This window comes from Pagrus major, chromosome 2 (assembly GCF_040436345.1).
Source record: "Pagrus major chromosome 2, Pma_NU_1.0".
NCBI classification, from domain to species: Eukaryota; Metazoa; Chordata; class Actinopteri; order Spariformes; family Sparidae; genus Pagrus; species Pagrus major.
The window spans coordinates 27465010-27482021 of NC_133216.1; the positions used below are offsets into that span (position 1 = coordinate 27465010).

The window sequence follows — 17012 nt, forward strand, 5'->3', positions numbered from 1 at the left end:
CAAGATTTTACATAATTCATATCCAAATGCTTTGGCTAAATTATGCACGAGTACAAGTACTTATTGTAATATTCATCATTCATTTAGACAACAGCTTAAGCCCAGTCAATAATCAGGTGCCAGAAAGCAGTGGTGGTTTAGAAAGTATGATCGTTTAAACTGTTAAGAGGAAGAGAAGCAGTTGGCTCTGTAGAACCATCTACGGCATATGTGTGGGTGCAAATTAAAGCAAGGGCAACTAAGGATAGAGAGACGGCCGACTAGCAGTGGGTGTTTGGGGCTTAAGTTGGCATTAACAGCTTGTTCCAACGGAGCCTCAACCAGCTGCCAAGCACGATCATTGTGTGTCCAAGACGTTCCATCTCTGGTCCAACGAAAGACAATCTGGAGGTCCACTCAGTAACTCTTGACAAAAGGTTAGCTTAACACTCAGATACAAGTTCTTTTGATTTGTCAAAAAGCAGCTCTGGCACAGATGCCTTTTAAATTCTTATTTTAACACAAAGCTCTTGAATAAAAAAAAACTTGATATCTTGCCCTAAAGTTAAACTCCCCCTCCAACCAAAAATGTGTTTTTCTTCTTGTTCCTACAGTTGAATGTTTGAGCTTCGCTGTGTAGAATGATGTATGATCTGTGCTCATTGAATATCACATTTTAAGAGGTGAGTCTGCAAGCATGATTTGTGATGTCAGAAATAGTTTGGAAGCCAATCCTGGTCCAATACTCAACATACATGTGTGATGTGGATACTTGAAGCCCTCCAGGGAACAAACACTGAGAATGGACTTTACAGTGAAGCAGGAGACATCTTGTGTTCAGCAGTTTAGCTGGGGAAATGAAAAATATTTGCAGTTTCATATATACTGGAATATTTAATGACACTGCTTCCTAACTGCATGTGACACAAGTGAGCCTCAGCAATAATAATCAACTGGATTTCACTGTTTCCTATTGGAGTGTCCTTTTTACTACAATAGCCTAAATAAGGTGCCAGTTGACTGGAGGGAGATCAACAGGGATCTGAAAGTCTCTGGTAAGAAAACATGGTTACACTTTATGTTACAGGTCCATAAGTAGTAGTAAGTAGGATGTAATTGCCAAGCAACGTAATTGAAATGTCTTTGGTTTTTGAAACACCTTTCCATGAAACCACCAATGGCTTTCTGCTCACCTTCTGCTGATCATGCCATTTTAATTCCCCCTCTAGTTTCTGCCCAAATTCTGCAGGTCAGTAAACTGAAGTCCATTCTTCAACCATTTACATTCTCACCAATTCAACAATCACCAATCAGACTCGAGGTGGAAATAAAGCGGCAAAATCTTACTTTAATTTAGTGGGCCTGGTGAGAGGAAGGGGAGAAAATAAATGGAAATTAAAATGGCATGATCAGCAGAAATTCAGCAGAAGCCAGTTGGCAGTTTCCTGGAAATGTATTAAAGAAATTACCATCCCATTATAAAATAATATTTGGGTAATATTCAATCAATTTTGAGGTAATTATTGTAGTAACCACCTACTTACCCTGAAGTTTGCAAGCCTGTAAAAGTGTTACTGAAAACACACCATCTCTAACTGCTGTTGGCTATATTGTATGCCATGCCCACTCGAGAAACATCTAAATATCACAGTCTGTGCATTATGTTTAAAAAGTACAAACGTGGGAGGAAAGGCTAACTTAGCAAACTCCACCATCGTTTACATGCAGTCTCCAATCTGATCTCCAGCACACAGCCGACAGCTACGTGGTTTGTTTACATGACGTAACAGAATGCATTTTTAACAGATGGAAGTGTGGAAAGCGAGGGAGATGCCATTTTAAGGCTTTAAAAAAAAATTCTGCATAAACCCTTGTTGTTATGTGCCTTTATACATGTGAGGACGAGCTCTTTAAATATAGATCAAATTGCACTGACATTGTGTCTTTCAACTCTTTGTCCTCCTGCCTTCCACTTGGCTACAGCTTGGTCCCAGGTTGCTGTGAGAACCGTCCATGCGTGCAGAGACACAGCACAACAGCCACCTCCACCTCCACAAGCGCAGATAGACTAGTTTAAAGAGGTCAACTGATAAAAACTATTTGTCACACTTGTTGGCTCTCTTGAAAGTGGCTTCTGTCTGAAGAAAAAAAAAGTCTCTCAGATGACTACCTCTGTCCGCTATACACTGCACGTCTCCTCTCCTCGCTGTCTTACAGCTCAACCCCCTCACCTCAGCACACAATGGAGCCGCGCACAGAAATCTATCATCTTGTCCAGCTTATAGACGCTCACAGATACACACGACACATACTGTATCCACGGTAAACCTGGTATTATAGCGGCAGGGGTTCTCAAGCCTCGGTGAAAGTTTTAAGTCAGTAGAGCATAGCATGGATTTGTGCAACTATCTCCATGCTGTTGCTCACATTCTATATCACTTTTAAGTACCCAGGCATCCTGTTATGTCACACTATTACTTTCTATCATCATAACTCAGTGCCCCGCTGTGACGCAGACCCAGTTTGGACGGCGCAGACAGGCCGATGCTGGAGGGGAAGTGATTTTGGGGACACTTTAAATGGCCTGTCCTTTCGCTGGCAACTCTCAAAGGATGAAGCTGGCCTTTCGCCGCACAGCTCGCTCGCTCGCTCCGATTTAGAGAGAAGCTAACAGGGAAGAAGACGAATCTCCGCCTGAGGCTGTGCTCAAATTACACATGACACGTCAACAGCAGAGACGGAAAGCAGTCAAGAAAATTAGCAGCTAAAGAGGACAGGGGAGAGGATCAGGAGTGACACGGGATGAGTTTAAACTTCACTCTATCCTCTATTCTCCCCTGCTCCCTCTGCTTGCCAATGGCTGCTGCCCTACTTCTCACTCCTGTATTTTTTTTTTTTTTTTTATCCTGACTGGCTACAGCTCAGCTCGCTCCTGTTGTCTGACTCTGTCCTTCTTCCCGTCAGTCCTTAAAGACTCCAGTGTTTGAATAATTTGTGCAGACTGCCTCTCCACTCACAAATGGACAAACTTTGAATATACCCATCGTCCTCCAATCTTGGTGACTTTGTGAGAGACCGCAGCAACAGAAAGCTGACATTAATGACTGCCTTTTTCTGAGTCAGAGCACAAATATAACAGATTTGCCAGTTCTGAATCACATTGCGTCTTTCTGCCCTCTGAGATATAGTGCTCGGCTGCATGTCGAGGCTTTAGTCACTTGTCAGCAGAGTGCAAAGCGTAGATGTATTCACCTTAAACTCCTTGAGACTTGTTCTGCTCAGGTCAGCTTTAAATGGAACACAAATTAATCTACAACAGTGTAGGGCTGACCTCTGCCTAATGATCAATTTGTACTGAGCTATGAAGTGTTCTCAGCATTCTTCGCAAGGAGCCGTAAATGTGATTAGTCCATTTTGTGTATTTCTATTGGTTTTAACAAAGTAGTGATTCAGCAGAGAAAAAATCATCATAATTGGTGTCAAGTATTCCTGGTCTTTTTTGAGAGGAGTCATCTGGTGTGCAGATAACGAGTTATCGCAACCTTAGAAAAATCTCTCTGATGCCTGTGTACAGGCCACAATACTTAACTGAGAGATGCTGCTGAAATTAAAAGACTTTGAGGATTATGGGCCCTATCTTACACTCAGTGCAGGGAGATCTGTGCACACACAGAGGGACGCGCAGCAGTCCTCAGTTAAATATCAGCGTATTTTTCCATATGCAGTCAAACACGGTTGCTGATGTGACAGACGATTGTGAAATGGCAGGGCAGAGGGTCCAGCAGCCGAAGAATCACATCCCTGTCCCTCACTGGAGAAGAGTGCCACTGTTAAATATGTTAAATAGGTCCTGGGACACCTGGCTCTTAAAGGGAATGGGAGATGAAACTCGGATTGGTTTAATTTATGTTCCGCCCAAAACACACCCATGACTAATTCAGAGTCTAATTACAGCCCCTTTGTGCCGTACACAGCACTTTGCGCCCAAATTATCCGCCATTTAATTAGCAAAATGGATTCGGACATGCCCTCAACGCACTAGCGCCTTGCGCTTTCAACCAAGCGCTATAGACGGTCTAAATAGGGCCCCAGAAATCAAATATTTACATTATTTTAATTCTAGCGGAGATATATATGTCACGCTGTATTTCTCAGAAATAATATTTTGTGGCCATGTAGATTATTACCATTTGCTTCAACAACATGTTACACAGACATGATATATGATACCGACAGACAGAACAATTAGAACAAGTTTAAACTGATTTTGACCCAAACTTTCCATCCCTTCACATCCAGATGTCCTCTTGCAACAAGGACAGCTCAGAAAATTTGAGATAAATAATCATTAAACACCCGTCTTTTGAACACGTTTTTAAACACCTACGAATTCCCATATTCGCTTAAAGACCTACGTTAGATCTGATTATTGTTTTTAGCAGACTGGTTTCCAACTTTTGGACTGGGACAGGGGCAAAAGTTAGAATCTTAAGGATTACAACATGATTAGCAGGTTCTACATGTGGAGATTCAAATCCACACTGAACAAAGCAAACCGCACATGAACGATTCAATTCCCTTGTGAAAATGTAAATTTTAAATCAAAATGTCAGTCAACATGGTTGTGCCACAACGTGGTTGTCCAGTTCACATGTAACGTTTTCTTTTCATATGTTATGATTTTTACATGTGAAAAGGCAGATATCACGTGAAATGTTTGTAAGAGAACAGACATAAGAAAAAAACCCTTACATGTACATACAAATACATGAAACATGAAATGGTTCATGTGAGGAATCCACCTTTCAGTTGAAATGCTCAAATTCAAGAGGTCATAAGTAATCTGTAAAATAATTCTTATGAGGGTCATAGGTATAAAAGGTTACAAACCACAGTTTTAGGGTAACATCATTAGCAAACACATTGTAATATTTTTCCCTTGGTCCTCAAAAAAATGTGTGTCAAAATCTCGAAAACTCACCATAGCTAGCCACGTGAGCCGAGCCTTTGGGATGGGTGCAGCTGAAAAACAACCATACCATCTCAGTAATTAGCACCCGAAGACTAGAAGTTTCTGTACTGTTTGTACCTTTCCATTCCCCACACACCTTGCTGTGCGCAACCTTCTACTGTTGCTGTGTAGTAATTAGGCATAAGGGACATCTCACTGCCTTGCAAAGCATGTCATATTCATAATCCTTCCCAGGACTCACACCTAACAGCAACACATGTATTTAACACTGGCCCGGGGGTTAAGTGCCTGGAGGTTGTCAGAGGGGGTAATGCATTCACAACAGGGTTGGATGCCCCCAAGGTTGTTCTTTGTGTACAAATGTGAGTGTGTGTTTGTGAAAAAATGTAGATGCAATTTAGACACAGATGTTTCCTCATGTCTGTGTAGTCACACATTCACACACATGCTCGGTGTTTGGCAGCGCCGTAGTTATTAAAGTGATCATTAGTGAATTTTAGAGGCCTGTATGTCCTAACCTCCCCGCAGTTTGGAGAGGCTAATTATCTCACAGAACAGCTAGCTGAAGGACAGCCATGTGCACACACACACCACCACGCTCACAAATCCCAAATGCTGAGTCAAACTCACACTGATATACCTAAATTTACATATAAATAAGACAAATACCGTAGGCTGGGAAAGATAGGCTGATTTTGCATCTCATAACCAACTTGCACACACAAATGCAAATAAACACACTCATACACAGACACCACAAAAAAACACACTCAATATTAACAAAAAAAACTCACTTTCTTATGAGTGAAGAAGTGGGCCAAAAGCTGTGCCTTGTTAGCATAAGCTGTCATGATAAATTCCTGCAGTGAGAAGACCAGGGGACTGCACAACGATAGAGCAGCCCCGTCAACGTGTCGGCGCTTTATTGTACCAAGAATCTTAACTTCACGCTTGTCACACTTGATGCTAATATGAGTGAAACCTCATTCTGTCAAAACCTGTTAGTTGACGTGATTATTATTCCTGGCAAGAAAGAAAAAAAAACATCTAGTGTAGAAATATGTTGTTTATCTTCAGCTAACATAATGTAATAAGAGAGTAAAGTCTGCGTGTTTCAATTATGAATATGTGCCTGCAGGAACTGCACCATCTGTGCTTGTTGACTTTAGTTACCAGATGAAAGTAAGTGACACCCGTCCTAATCCAAGATTCAAACCACGATCGGGTGTCGCCACACGTCGGCGAATGCTTAGATGTTTCTCGGCATTGACGAGCAAATGGACGTTCAGTTATTTAATCAAACACAAATGCTCTTAAGGGGCATAGAACTGAGGGGGGGGGGGATGGTGGACTGAGTATACAGGGCCCTCATGTGAGGAGGGCCCACAAAGATACTAATATGAATAGCTGGGGATGTGGGAGGGGGACCATAGAGAATCTAAAGGATCCAGAATTTTCTGCTATGCCCCTGATGCTTGGTAAACAGTAAATAATCCTTTTGTTTTTTTTAAAGTTCAATGGAGATTACAGCTTTAAATCCTTTGTATCACTCCCTCTATATTTCTCTGCTCTGTGGCATGATCGTCCAAGCCATCCATCAATCATTTGCTCCATATTATCTGGTGGAAGTAAGCTAAACATTGAAGTGGATTCCATACATTATAACCACCTTGTATTAAGATTACAGAGGCCCCCATGGAGGCCTGTGCTAGTGCCTCGGGGTGCAAGTCAATGTGGAAGTGGATTTCCTTGTATATTGATGAGATTACCATTCTGTGTTACCCTGTGCACTTGCTCCCATTGCTATAGTTAGGCTTGTTTATTTCCATTCTGGTCATACACAAGGAAATTGATGATTCAACCTCTCGGCTAATTCGTGACAAAGATTAATTGAGTCCTTTGCCTTTGTGTTGGGTGTGCAGGGGTGTGTGTATGTGTGTGTGCATGCACAGGAGGCATTCAATAATGACTCATTTTGAGTGGCTGTGTTTAGTTGAGTGTTGATAAATAATGAATGTGGATGAATATGTAATAGGCTGGGAACAATACTAACCTGGCATTAACATGCATCACCTGGCTTTAACATGCAGCTGGTATCTGATTGTCTCTGCATATGATTGAGCTGGATCGAAATCACACCTGGCATTGAAATACATCTCCACTGCTCGCCACGCACTTCATTTTCTCATGAGATATTTAAGTCCTTGAAAGGCGACTGCAAACATCTTCTTAGTCCTTTTTATTCGATAAGAGACAGTTTTTTTTGTAATCTGTAAACTGTTTTTGACATTAATGGATTGGTACACAGTTTTTTATTGAAGTGCTATGGGAAGGTGCTAGGGTATGTAAGGCTTTATAAACAACTTAATTATGTTTCCGTGACCTGTTTATAAAGGCAAATGAAAATCTAAAACCCTTCCTAGAGGTGCTACTTGTGTCTAAATCTGGTTGGACATTTAACTTGACATTGACTGCAGTCTTTGTCCCTTTACTTCTGAATTTATTCATTCTGGTCATTTACTTTTCACAAAATGACTGATCCAATTAGTAATATCAGTGAGACAGGCAATGAAAGCATTCAAATAACTGGGGTCATCGGTCATCTGGTCACGATCCTCAACCCACACTAACAGTAAACTCTTCTGAAACAGTGTTTACGTGCCCATAAATACACAAGTAGCACACATATGACGTGAACCTTCTGTCGTCATTGATGCACACTCTAAGGAGAACCACAACGGATCGACCAGCAAGTTAATGAGCACATGTGAGAAGCACAATTCGGACCTTTACACAGAGTTCCACGGTGATGACGTCACCGCTGCACTCAGCCCGACCGTTACCATGTGGCATTGGCGAAGGAACAGAAGTGTGAGACCAACTTAATTCTTTGTAACTGATTTGCGGCAGTACTCATATTTAATAAAGTCACAGTAGGTTTACAGCCTTTTGTACACTGTGCCAGCTGTCATATGTGAATGAGGGTTGTCAACTTGTCAGATGTACTTGCTTGGAAACTACTGCATCTTTATCGGCGTCTGTTGAATCAATTCATATAATAACTGTTTTTAACTTAAAGTGGCACACAGCTCGATGCCTTCCACTGTTTCATGTTACTGTTGTGCTCCCTAATTACATGAAATAGTGTGAAACACCTTTGCTTTACATGATTTGACACTGTAGAGAACTTTGTTTCAGTTGATATGAATAATTAATCTCTTAGTAGTTGATATAAAGTTGTGCAGTTGTTTGTCTCTATCCTCTGTACCTATCTCTGTTGTATAGGCTGTTCTCTTTGGCTAACAGCTAGCTGGTCTACACCTAGCAAGCAATAAGCAGCAAAGTGACTGAAAGGTGCACAGTCCTCCGACCCTTTTACATGATATTGAGTCTTTTGATTCAGGAGAGCTCTCACACGCAAGAGCTTTGATGTGTTGATCTGGTGACTGTAAAGTCAAATGCAGTACACTGGTATTGGATAAAAGCTATCAGTCATGTCACAGTCTTTAAACCAAAACATCAATGTTGATTTTACATGTTCTGCCTCTATACAGTCAGATTGCACTTTAGCTGCATTTAAACCTGGAGTTGATTTACGCCACCATTTGACCACAATTCCAGCACAGGGTGAAAACAGGGTCGTACATTTCATTCCCTCACTCTCTGGGGTGATGTTGCTTCTTTAACCTTTGCCTTTTTTTTCCAAGTAGCCCTCCCTGTGGCTCTGGTTTTTATCCACTTTGTCTAGTGGTGTTGTGATCATTCTCGCACCCATGGGGTCAGTTAACCCCCCGCTGTCTTTCTGTGTCGCTCCGGCTCATTGTGGGCCTCCTGCTTATGAGCAGAGGCCTGTCACAGGGACGAATTGTGGCCATGGGCTCAGCTTGGCAACGTTCCAGTTGTATGAAAACCCTCACAAACACACGCGCAGACACACAAACATCCTGGGCCCAAGAGAGGCAGGCGTCTGTTTGAGCCAGATGTGAGCCATCAGCAGAGAAACACACACTCACATGTACACTCACAATGAGACGTATTCACAATTATTGCATTTAGTTATATAGTTGGCATTTTTGTGCATGGATACATGATCACACGCACACACACTCACAGCAGTCCCTCCTTACAAGTCCCAGAGGAGTGGAACATATGTTTGCTCCAGCACCACTGGGGAGTATGGCGAAGCAGGGGGGTAATGTTTATGAGAGAGCATCATTAATATGACAAAACAAGGCTGGCTGAGGGATTTACTCCACAAACTGGTGCTGCCATCATCTGTCAGTGTTTCTTATCACCATCTTCACTGCTGTTAGCATTGCTGGTAACAGCCCACAAATCCTAAAGGCCAGTCATTACTCATTGTCGCACATGATTTCATATGTGTATTCTGCTGCTGTGTCCTGTATTCAGATCCTTTAGGGCCTGAAAACCATCAAAGGCAGTATGTCGCTATGAGGTCCTTCATGAACAGAGTTTTCGAACTTTCAAAGTTAGAACACGATTTATTACACATGAGAAATTTATACGGAAACTTTCTGTCCATGTTTTCTCCAGCCTTTTTGAGCATCCCTCTAATGCAGTGGTATAAAGAGCGAGAAAAGTTTGAGTAGGTGGTTAGATTGGTCATACAGTGGTCTTCCTCCAGGAAAAGGGGTTTGCACCCCATTTGTGAACAAGAATGAAGAGTGATTTGTTTCTAACCCTTTAGTTATTTAAAGTACTCAATTGATGTACTTACGTCACTTATGTAAGTAATGTACCTCATAAAACATAAGTTACATGATTTAAGTTTACCAGACTGAACATAGTTATTTTAACCCAAAGAATGTAGTATCTTTTCCTAAAATGTCTGTCAGCAAGCTTTATTTTGAAAGTCTAACTGGACTTTGCCTATTATGAATTATTTCTCACTTGACCGTGGAGCCCTTTCACCTGCAAAATAAATGCTAGAGTGGTAGGTAGGGCATCATAGTTTGAAGCTTAAGGCCACTGACAAAGCTGCTGTATTTGACGAGTTGGTTTGTGTTGATTTTTTTCACAGGTTTGAAGTGGTTGGGGCAGAGTTGGAAAGAGGGAATTACATATTTCTCTGCAACAACCACAGTTGAGCAAGTTTTGAATGAAAATGTCATAACAGATCCAGGGTTGTTTATGTTGCCCTGCCACAAATCAAATCTGACCAAGCCACACTCACACCCACAGTCCTAAGCAGGTTAGCTGAGTTTTTCCACTTTTGAAGTCTTTTAAATAATACCTGGATGATTTTTTTACTTAAAATGTTATTGTTTTGTTTTGTTCAGGACCATTTTCTGTTAGTTAGGTCCTTTATGCTGCATTGCATTACAACGACTGTTGTCAATTTTTTGATGTGTTTAAAAACAGGCTTTCTGGGCTTTAAAGTAAAGGTAGCAACACCAAGATGTGAACGTACTCTGTTACAGTTCAAAGTCCTGCTTTCAGAAATACACCCATATGAAAGTACCTACATGGGCTATTGTTATGCTCTATTAGTGTTAGCTTGCTGCTTAAAATACTTTAGCTATTGTTACAATATATCCAGTGATGCTACAGTAGAAGTATGGTATATAGATGACTAACATTGTTTACACTGACTAATGTACTTTTATGATGAGAGTTAGCCAGGTAGCTAGCTGAAGCTAGCTCGATCTGTTTGGTGACCTGTGTTTTCAGACACACACACAAACCTAGGTTCAGTCACTGCTCTGGACTTGCATGGACATCTATTTGACTCATAAGCATGAAGAAAACTGGAACTGTGGTCAGGAAAATGGCAAGTGTTTCATAGGGAATATAAGGAAAAGATACATATTTCATTTGCTAGAAAAAAAAAACAGGAAAATGATGACCTAAAAAAATAAAATGAGTGGTGGTGGTAAAGGAAATGTATTTTCTTAAATGAAATAAAGCTTTGAGTTTATTTTACACTTTATTATGATAATTTAGTTGTTATTAAAGCATTCAGTTATACTGTATTTTTTTTTACCTCTGTCAGCTTTGGGACTCCATACAGATACCATAAAAAAATGATACAGTCACTGTTCAGTTATTAATGCATAAAAATCCAACTTATTACATTGAATAATGCAGATAATAAATGTGAATCAGAGTCAGATCAATTATACATGTGTCTGATAAGAAAAGAGAACTAAAAATGAATGTAAGTGTAGAGTGAATGTTATTTCATATACAGGGTCATCACTGGATGCCACCTCATTGTACTGTAGATTTGGCTATTTGTAATGGAGAGAAGAAATTCAAACTCAGAATTTTAATATTTACAATATTAATGATGTTATAGTACAAACTCAGATATATTTGTCTTTTCCATAAGTGAATAAACAAGCTGTTCTCAGAGGAAAAACAGGTCCCCAGAACATTGTTTGAAGCTAGAAAGGTGGCAGGGTCTGCCACATATAAACAAAGTAACACAGTATGACATTGTGTTGTCCTTTAATTTCTTTTTGTTTATTCAGTTTATTCAGTCATGAAAACAAAGAGTTTGATATTTTGGTTTGTTTAGGCATAAACCATCAGTCCATGAATATCACGCTCCTTCTTCCCCAAAACGGCATAGTGCACCTTTAAAATGGCATCAAAATGCAAATACTCAAGTTTAGTTCAAATCGTGCTTGACAAAGTAAGTAAATGTACTTTGTTACCATTACCTCATGTCCACCATTCTCTGTCCCCTTTGCATTTATACTTTAGTTGTGTATTTCTTACTTTCTAATGAACTATTTAACTGTGTGGAGAAACTGAAAAACAAACGCTCCCCCATGTTTGTGTGCCGTCGAAAGAGAGCGATAAGGCAGCGAGGGAATCAATTCTGCCTGGGCTCAGCCTCCCCACTGTCTCTCTCTTTGTTGTCCAGTCCCCATCTCCAGCAGAGCATATGTTGGAGAGATATTTACAGCTTCTTTTAATGGGATAATTTCACCGTCATTACCATACCCACCAGCTAATCCTATAAACCACGTACTTATCTTCGCCTCTCTGTCTCTTAAAGCAAATCATTACTTTGTGTTTGCCATTTGAGGCTTAAAACTGTATTATTCTGTTCTGTCGTCATCCATCACTGGCTGTCAGTCAATGAATCGAAGGATTGATTGTGCAATCTGTTGCCTTCTGGCTGTTGGAGAGTATTGATGAAGATTTTTAAAGTGATTAATGGTGGGGGTTTTTTTCATCATGTGTGACTTAACATGAATTACTGCTGATAGATCACTTATGGAATGATTAATTACTGCAGTTTAGTGCATTTGGAGAACTGTGGATAGTTTGCATGAGTTTGATAGATATAGAAATCCAGGGGATTGTTTTGCCAGAGCAACACAATCAAAGCAGTCCATGCGGTCAGGTCAGGCAGTGTATTACATAAAGAGCAGTGTGACTATTGGTTAGCAAACTAATTTGTCACCGGTATTGAACTCTGCCCCTAACCATCCAAGCTGAACTCATTGCTGCAGTAATAGTAAAAGATACCAGAATCCTTCAAATGTACTTTCAAGAAAGGCACCCAGTCTGGTGCCAGGGCCAGTGACGGTTACTACTCTTTGTGTGCACATCAAAAACATATCGACTTATAATCCATTTGAAGGGACAATGAAATAAAGACAGAACCTCTTCACAGACACTGGTACTTTTTTTTTCATTTTTCTCATTTTATTTTCTTGTGGCAGCACAATGGTGTATTGAAAATAAAGACAACAAACCTTGTTTCATTTTTCTTTTTCTGATAGTTGCAGAGTAGTGCTTTTAGGTTAATGCATTATTAATTTAATTCATTAATGTGCATGCAGTGGTGATTTTTATTGGGTATTTTGAAATGTCTTCAAAGGCTTACTTCAGTGATTTAATATTGAACTTGAGGTTTCGGGGACTCATGAGAGACTAATTTAAAAAAAAAAACACTAATGATCAAATTCATCCATCAAAGGCCAAAATATCTTGATTTTTGGTCCCTATCCCCCTAAGTTTGTAACGCAGGATTTCTTTTAAAATCTTGTGGGTAAATCCACCAATTTTATATTTATAATTAAGAGAAAGTGAAGCGTCTGCACAGAGCACAACATATTAAATATAGATAACACCCACTGTTACGTTTAGGTAAAAAAGTGAGGACCCAAATGCAGAAACACACAGGAGGGAAACAGGACTGGGAACTAAAAACGAGCTTTAATGAACAACTGAAAAGTCCAAAAACCAGGAAGTATAAAATGCCAAGAAATCAAAGTAGCAACACAAAAAGATAAAACAAAGTTCAAAAGTTCAAATCAGGAAAAACCTGATCAACAAAAAACAGAAACATACCACAAGGAGACACTGGATCAGGCTTAGGGAATACAACAGGCTCAGGTGAAGCTCAGGTGAAACACAGGACGAGCTGACAAAGGGAGCACACAGACTATATACACACAGTGCTGATTGACAAACAAGACACAGGTAAACAGAGAAAAATGGCAGGAAATCACACAATGGGAGGAAAAGAAAAGCAACACACAACACATGAAGTCTGGCAAGAGATACAGAAGTAACCACTGCTGTACCACCCATCCAATAGTTGTTGAGACATTTCACTCCACAAATCTCATGGAAGCACTATGGTAGAAGTTAGGGAATCATACAAGTCACCAGGATTCATCCTCTGCGGACCATGAATGACTACACAAAATCCTGCGCAATTACATCTAATTGCTTTTGAGATCATTCGGTCTGGACCAAAGTAGTGGACCGGCCGACTGACAGACTTACATTGCCATCCAAACTCATCTTCATCCTGTGCACTGGAATGGTTGAAATGGGGGTTTCTAAAATGCTGCACCTGTTTTTTATGATATGTTTATATAAAGTCTAACCTAACAGATTTAAATGCCCTTAAAGCAGTCACGCTCTGTGCATTTGAAACAGTACTCCATTCTAAACTCCACTTCCCTCCCCTCTGTCGCCCCCTACTCTCTGCAGGGCCGTGGTGCACATCCAAGTCAACGATGTGAATGAGTTCGCTCCAGTGTTCCGGGAGCCCCAGTACAGAGCCGCAGTGACCGAGGGCAAGATTTATGACAGCATCCTGCAGGTGGAGGCTACAGACCAGGACTGCTCCCCACAATACAGCCAGATCTGTAACTACCAGATCACCACCACCAGCACGCCCTTCGCTATAGATCGCAACGGTGAGTAGACGTGAGGAAAAGATACGTGCATGGCATCCACAAGGATTCAGGGTTTGGTATCAACAGTGCTTCCTACATAGAATTGCCATCAACAGTGTGTCATATTCAGTATATTTTAGGTTTTATTTTGTGCTCCCTCAACCTGCCACCTCTGCAGCACTTCTGCTTCACTTGTTTCGGTGATTTCCCACCTGTCCACGAACATCTTCCAAACCAAGTTTGAAGTTTTTTGCTCTCCTTCTTATTTAAAAGAGATGTAAAAACACAGTTCTGTCACAACACAGTGGCACTCGTGATCTGAAAACCCCATCCGTGCACACACATGCACTTAACAGCCTCAGGAGATACAAGCACATACACTCAAACTACACATAGCAGCATGCAGTCTGGTAGCCAAACGTAATACTCTGACAGATGTCCGTCCCCAGGGTAAACTGTGTTCTTTGCTCTTTCCAAGGACAAAGTCAAGCTTTGCCCAGAGAGCCATCAGTCTCCACAAATCAGATCACACAAGTCTGTGCACACACAAACATGAAAAAACACACGCTGACAAAGATAAATGCTAAGAAAAGTCTGTGGCCGCTCACAAACTTACTTGACTTTACTGAGTTTCCACTCTGTGTGTGTTTGTCTGTGTCGTGTCTATGTTCATATCCTCAAATGACCTTCCTGACCTCCCTAGTCTGATGGAGGACACACTTAACTCTGCCTTTATTGTTATTACATCCATATTTGTAAACAGTCCATAGTTTTGTCTTTTTTGTCTCAGCGCTCTTGTTGGGTAACTTACACAAAGTCAAGTTGGATCCTTGAGGGCACACTTAACATTTCAAAATCTTGATTTTAACCACTACTAGACAAGCTATTGGAATTCAAATGGCTTTTGTGCCTCTTCTAAAAATCTGCTGACCCTTTTTTTCTTGTTTTTTTTTTTTTTTTTTAGGAGACATACTGTAGGTGCAAGCAAGGAGATTACTGTTTAGGCTTTAGTTCCTGCCGGCTGCCGAGCATTGCCCGCTGTCGAGGTGTTGCAATAAAAAAGGCTGAATGGATGAGGTTAGGGCCACACTGCACCGTGAATGATACGCGGGGGGGAAGGCTGGAGACGGAGCACTCGCTCTTCTCTCTGTCTCTTGAAGGGGTCTCGCCCAGCCATTGACCGCTGAGGAAAAAGGCTTTGAGAGCCCTTGAACTCAAGAGTATCTGTGGGAGAGATGAAGAAGATGGAGGGAGGAACGCAGGGGTTGGCTTTGAGAGCAAGACTAAGTGCTGTGAGAGGTTCAGGGAGAGCTAGAAAACTGTAGCAGGGATAAACTGAACAAAAAGGACAGATGTGGTGATATTCAGTATTTTTCCAGTGTTACCAAAGCCTGATATACAATATCGTAATCCTCTGTGCAATTTAGCTCCAATTTTGTCTTTAAAATAGAGCCCAATCAATATACGGTATCGGTCAGCTGATATTATCACAGATATATCAGTAACAGCGTGAATGTTGTCTGATACGCGCCGATATGTGCACTTTTTTACAGAACATATGGCAGAAAAAGATACTCGAGGTAACTTATAATTATGAAATTGTCAGTGAGGTTTATTGTTTCAGTGCATTAATGTCATTTAAGACAATAAAGTTTATTGTTGAACTGTAAAATATCATCGTCACAATTGTTTGATAACCGCATTTTAGGGATCATTGCAAAACATGTGTGTATATGAGCTGATATATTGATATCAGAATCTTTTTTACTCCTGAATATCGGTATTGGCACCAGCCCCAAATATCGAGTATCTGTCAGACTCTGCTATAAAGTTTAAAAAGCACATCATGATTCACAATGTCACGCAGTCTGGCAGGTCCTTTCATCACACATTCACTATTCTGCTGCAGCAAATATTCTCACCAAACGTGTATTTCAGTCAGGAGAGACTAGACTAAGAGGGGAAAAAAAGAAAGAGAGAATTTGAGGTAAAATTACATGAATTGTGAACAGACCCTGGCACAAAGTAGGTCACTTCACCCAGAGCAGGGACACTGTTGGTGGTGATGAGGAACGGGGCTCGATGTTGGGACACCTTCATGTGAGGGAGACGTCTGATTGGAGGGTTTGATCGGAGGTGGCCATGCATCCATGGTTGTGAAATCTTAATGGTGCTGAAATGACAGCAGAGATAGACAACACTTTTGATGATGATTGACAGGTTACAAGTGATTGGCTTAAAGAGAGCCTGACGGGTTGTGATTGGATGAAGTGGAGAATGAGCTGGTGAAGTTAAGGCTTTTGACTTGGAGGGCATGTGCAAAGAAATAGTTTTCCTGAAAATAGTCCCAACACTATTATTACTCCACTATTTGCTCCTGGTTAAGTAACATTTGCTAAAAACCCCAGTGCCCACTTGTCTAAGGAAATTACCTAGCCTTTTAACAATACTTATAACTATGAAACTGTATACTTAAGTATTCAGAGAGGGACTAACACAGTGTTGGTTTTGGTCTTCTGTTGCCAACAAGAATAGTACATATTAATGCAGGTCTGTCCTTTAAACAAAGAGCAGACAGGCTGTCTGCATTAGGTAAGCTCTGTGGTAAAACTGGAAAGTTATTATAAATGGACGATAGAGGAAACTCACAGGGCAGATGCAAAGATGGCTCGCCTGTGTTTGTGTTTACACACATTTGATAGAAAGTCAAATAGAGGGAGTGAGATGGAGGGTAAAGTAGTCATTTACTAGCTGGCCACTCTAGCCAGCAGTCACAGCACGCACAGCCTGCTGACACGGATAAGTTGATGTAGTAATTGAAAGGAGTGGGGGATATGAACCTCCGTCATGCCGAACGGTGTGAGTGCGTAAGTGTGCATTCATACTTGCGA

General features: G+C 40.9%; 1 protein-coding gene across 1 annotated transcript in view; it reads left to right on the forward strand.

Moving 5' to 3' along the window:
* LOC141020305 (calsyntenin-2-like) overlaps window positions 1-17012 on the forward strand; it is a 250036-nt gene that overhangs the window by 149643 nt on the left and 83381 nt on the right. The window contains exon 4 of the mRNA XM_073495380.1: window positions 13934-14142. Coding sequence (XP_073351481.1) covers window positions 13934-14142 — 209 coding nt within the window. The remainder of the gene's footprint in view (window positions 1-13933; window positions 14143-17012) is intronic.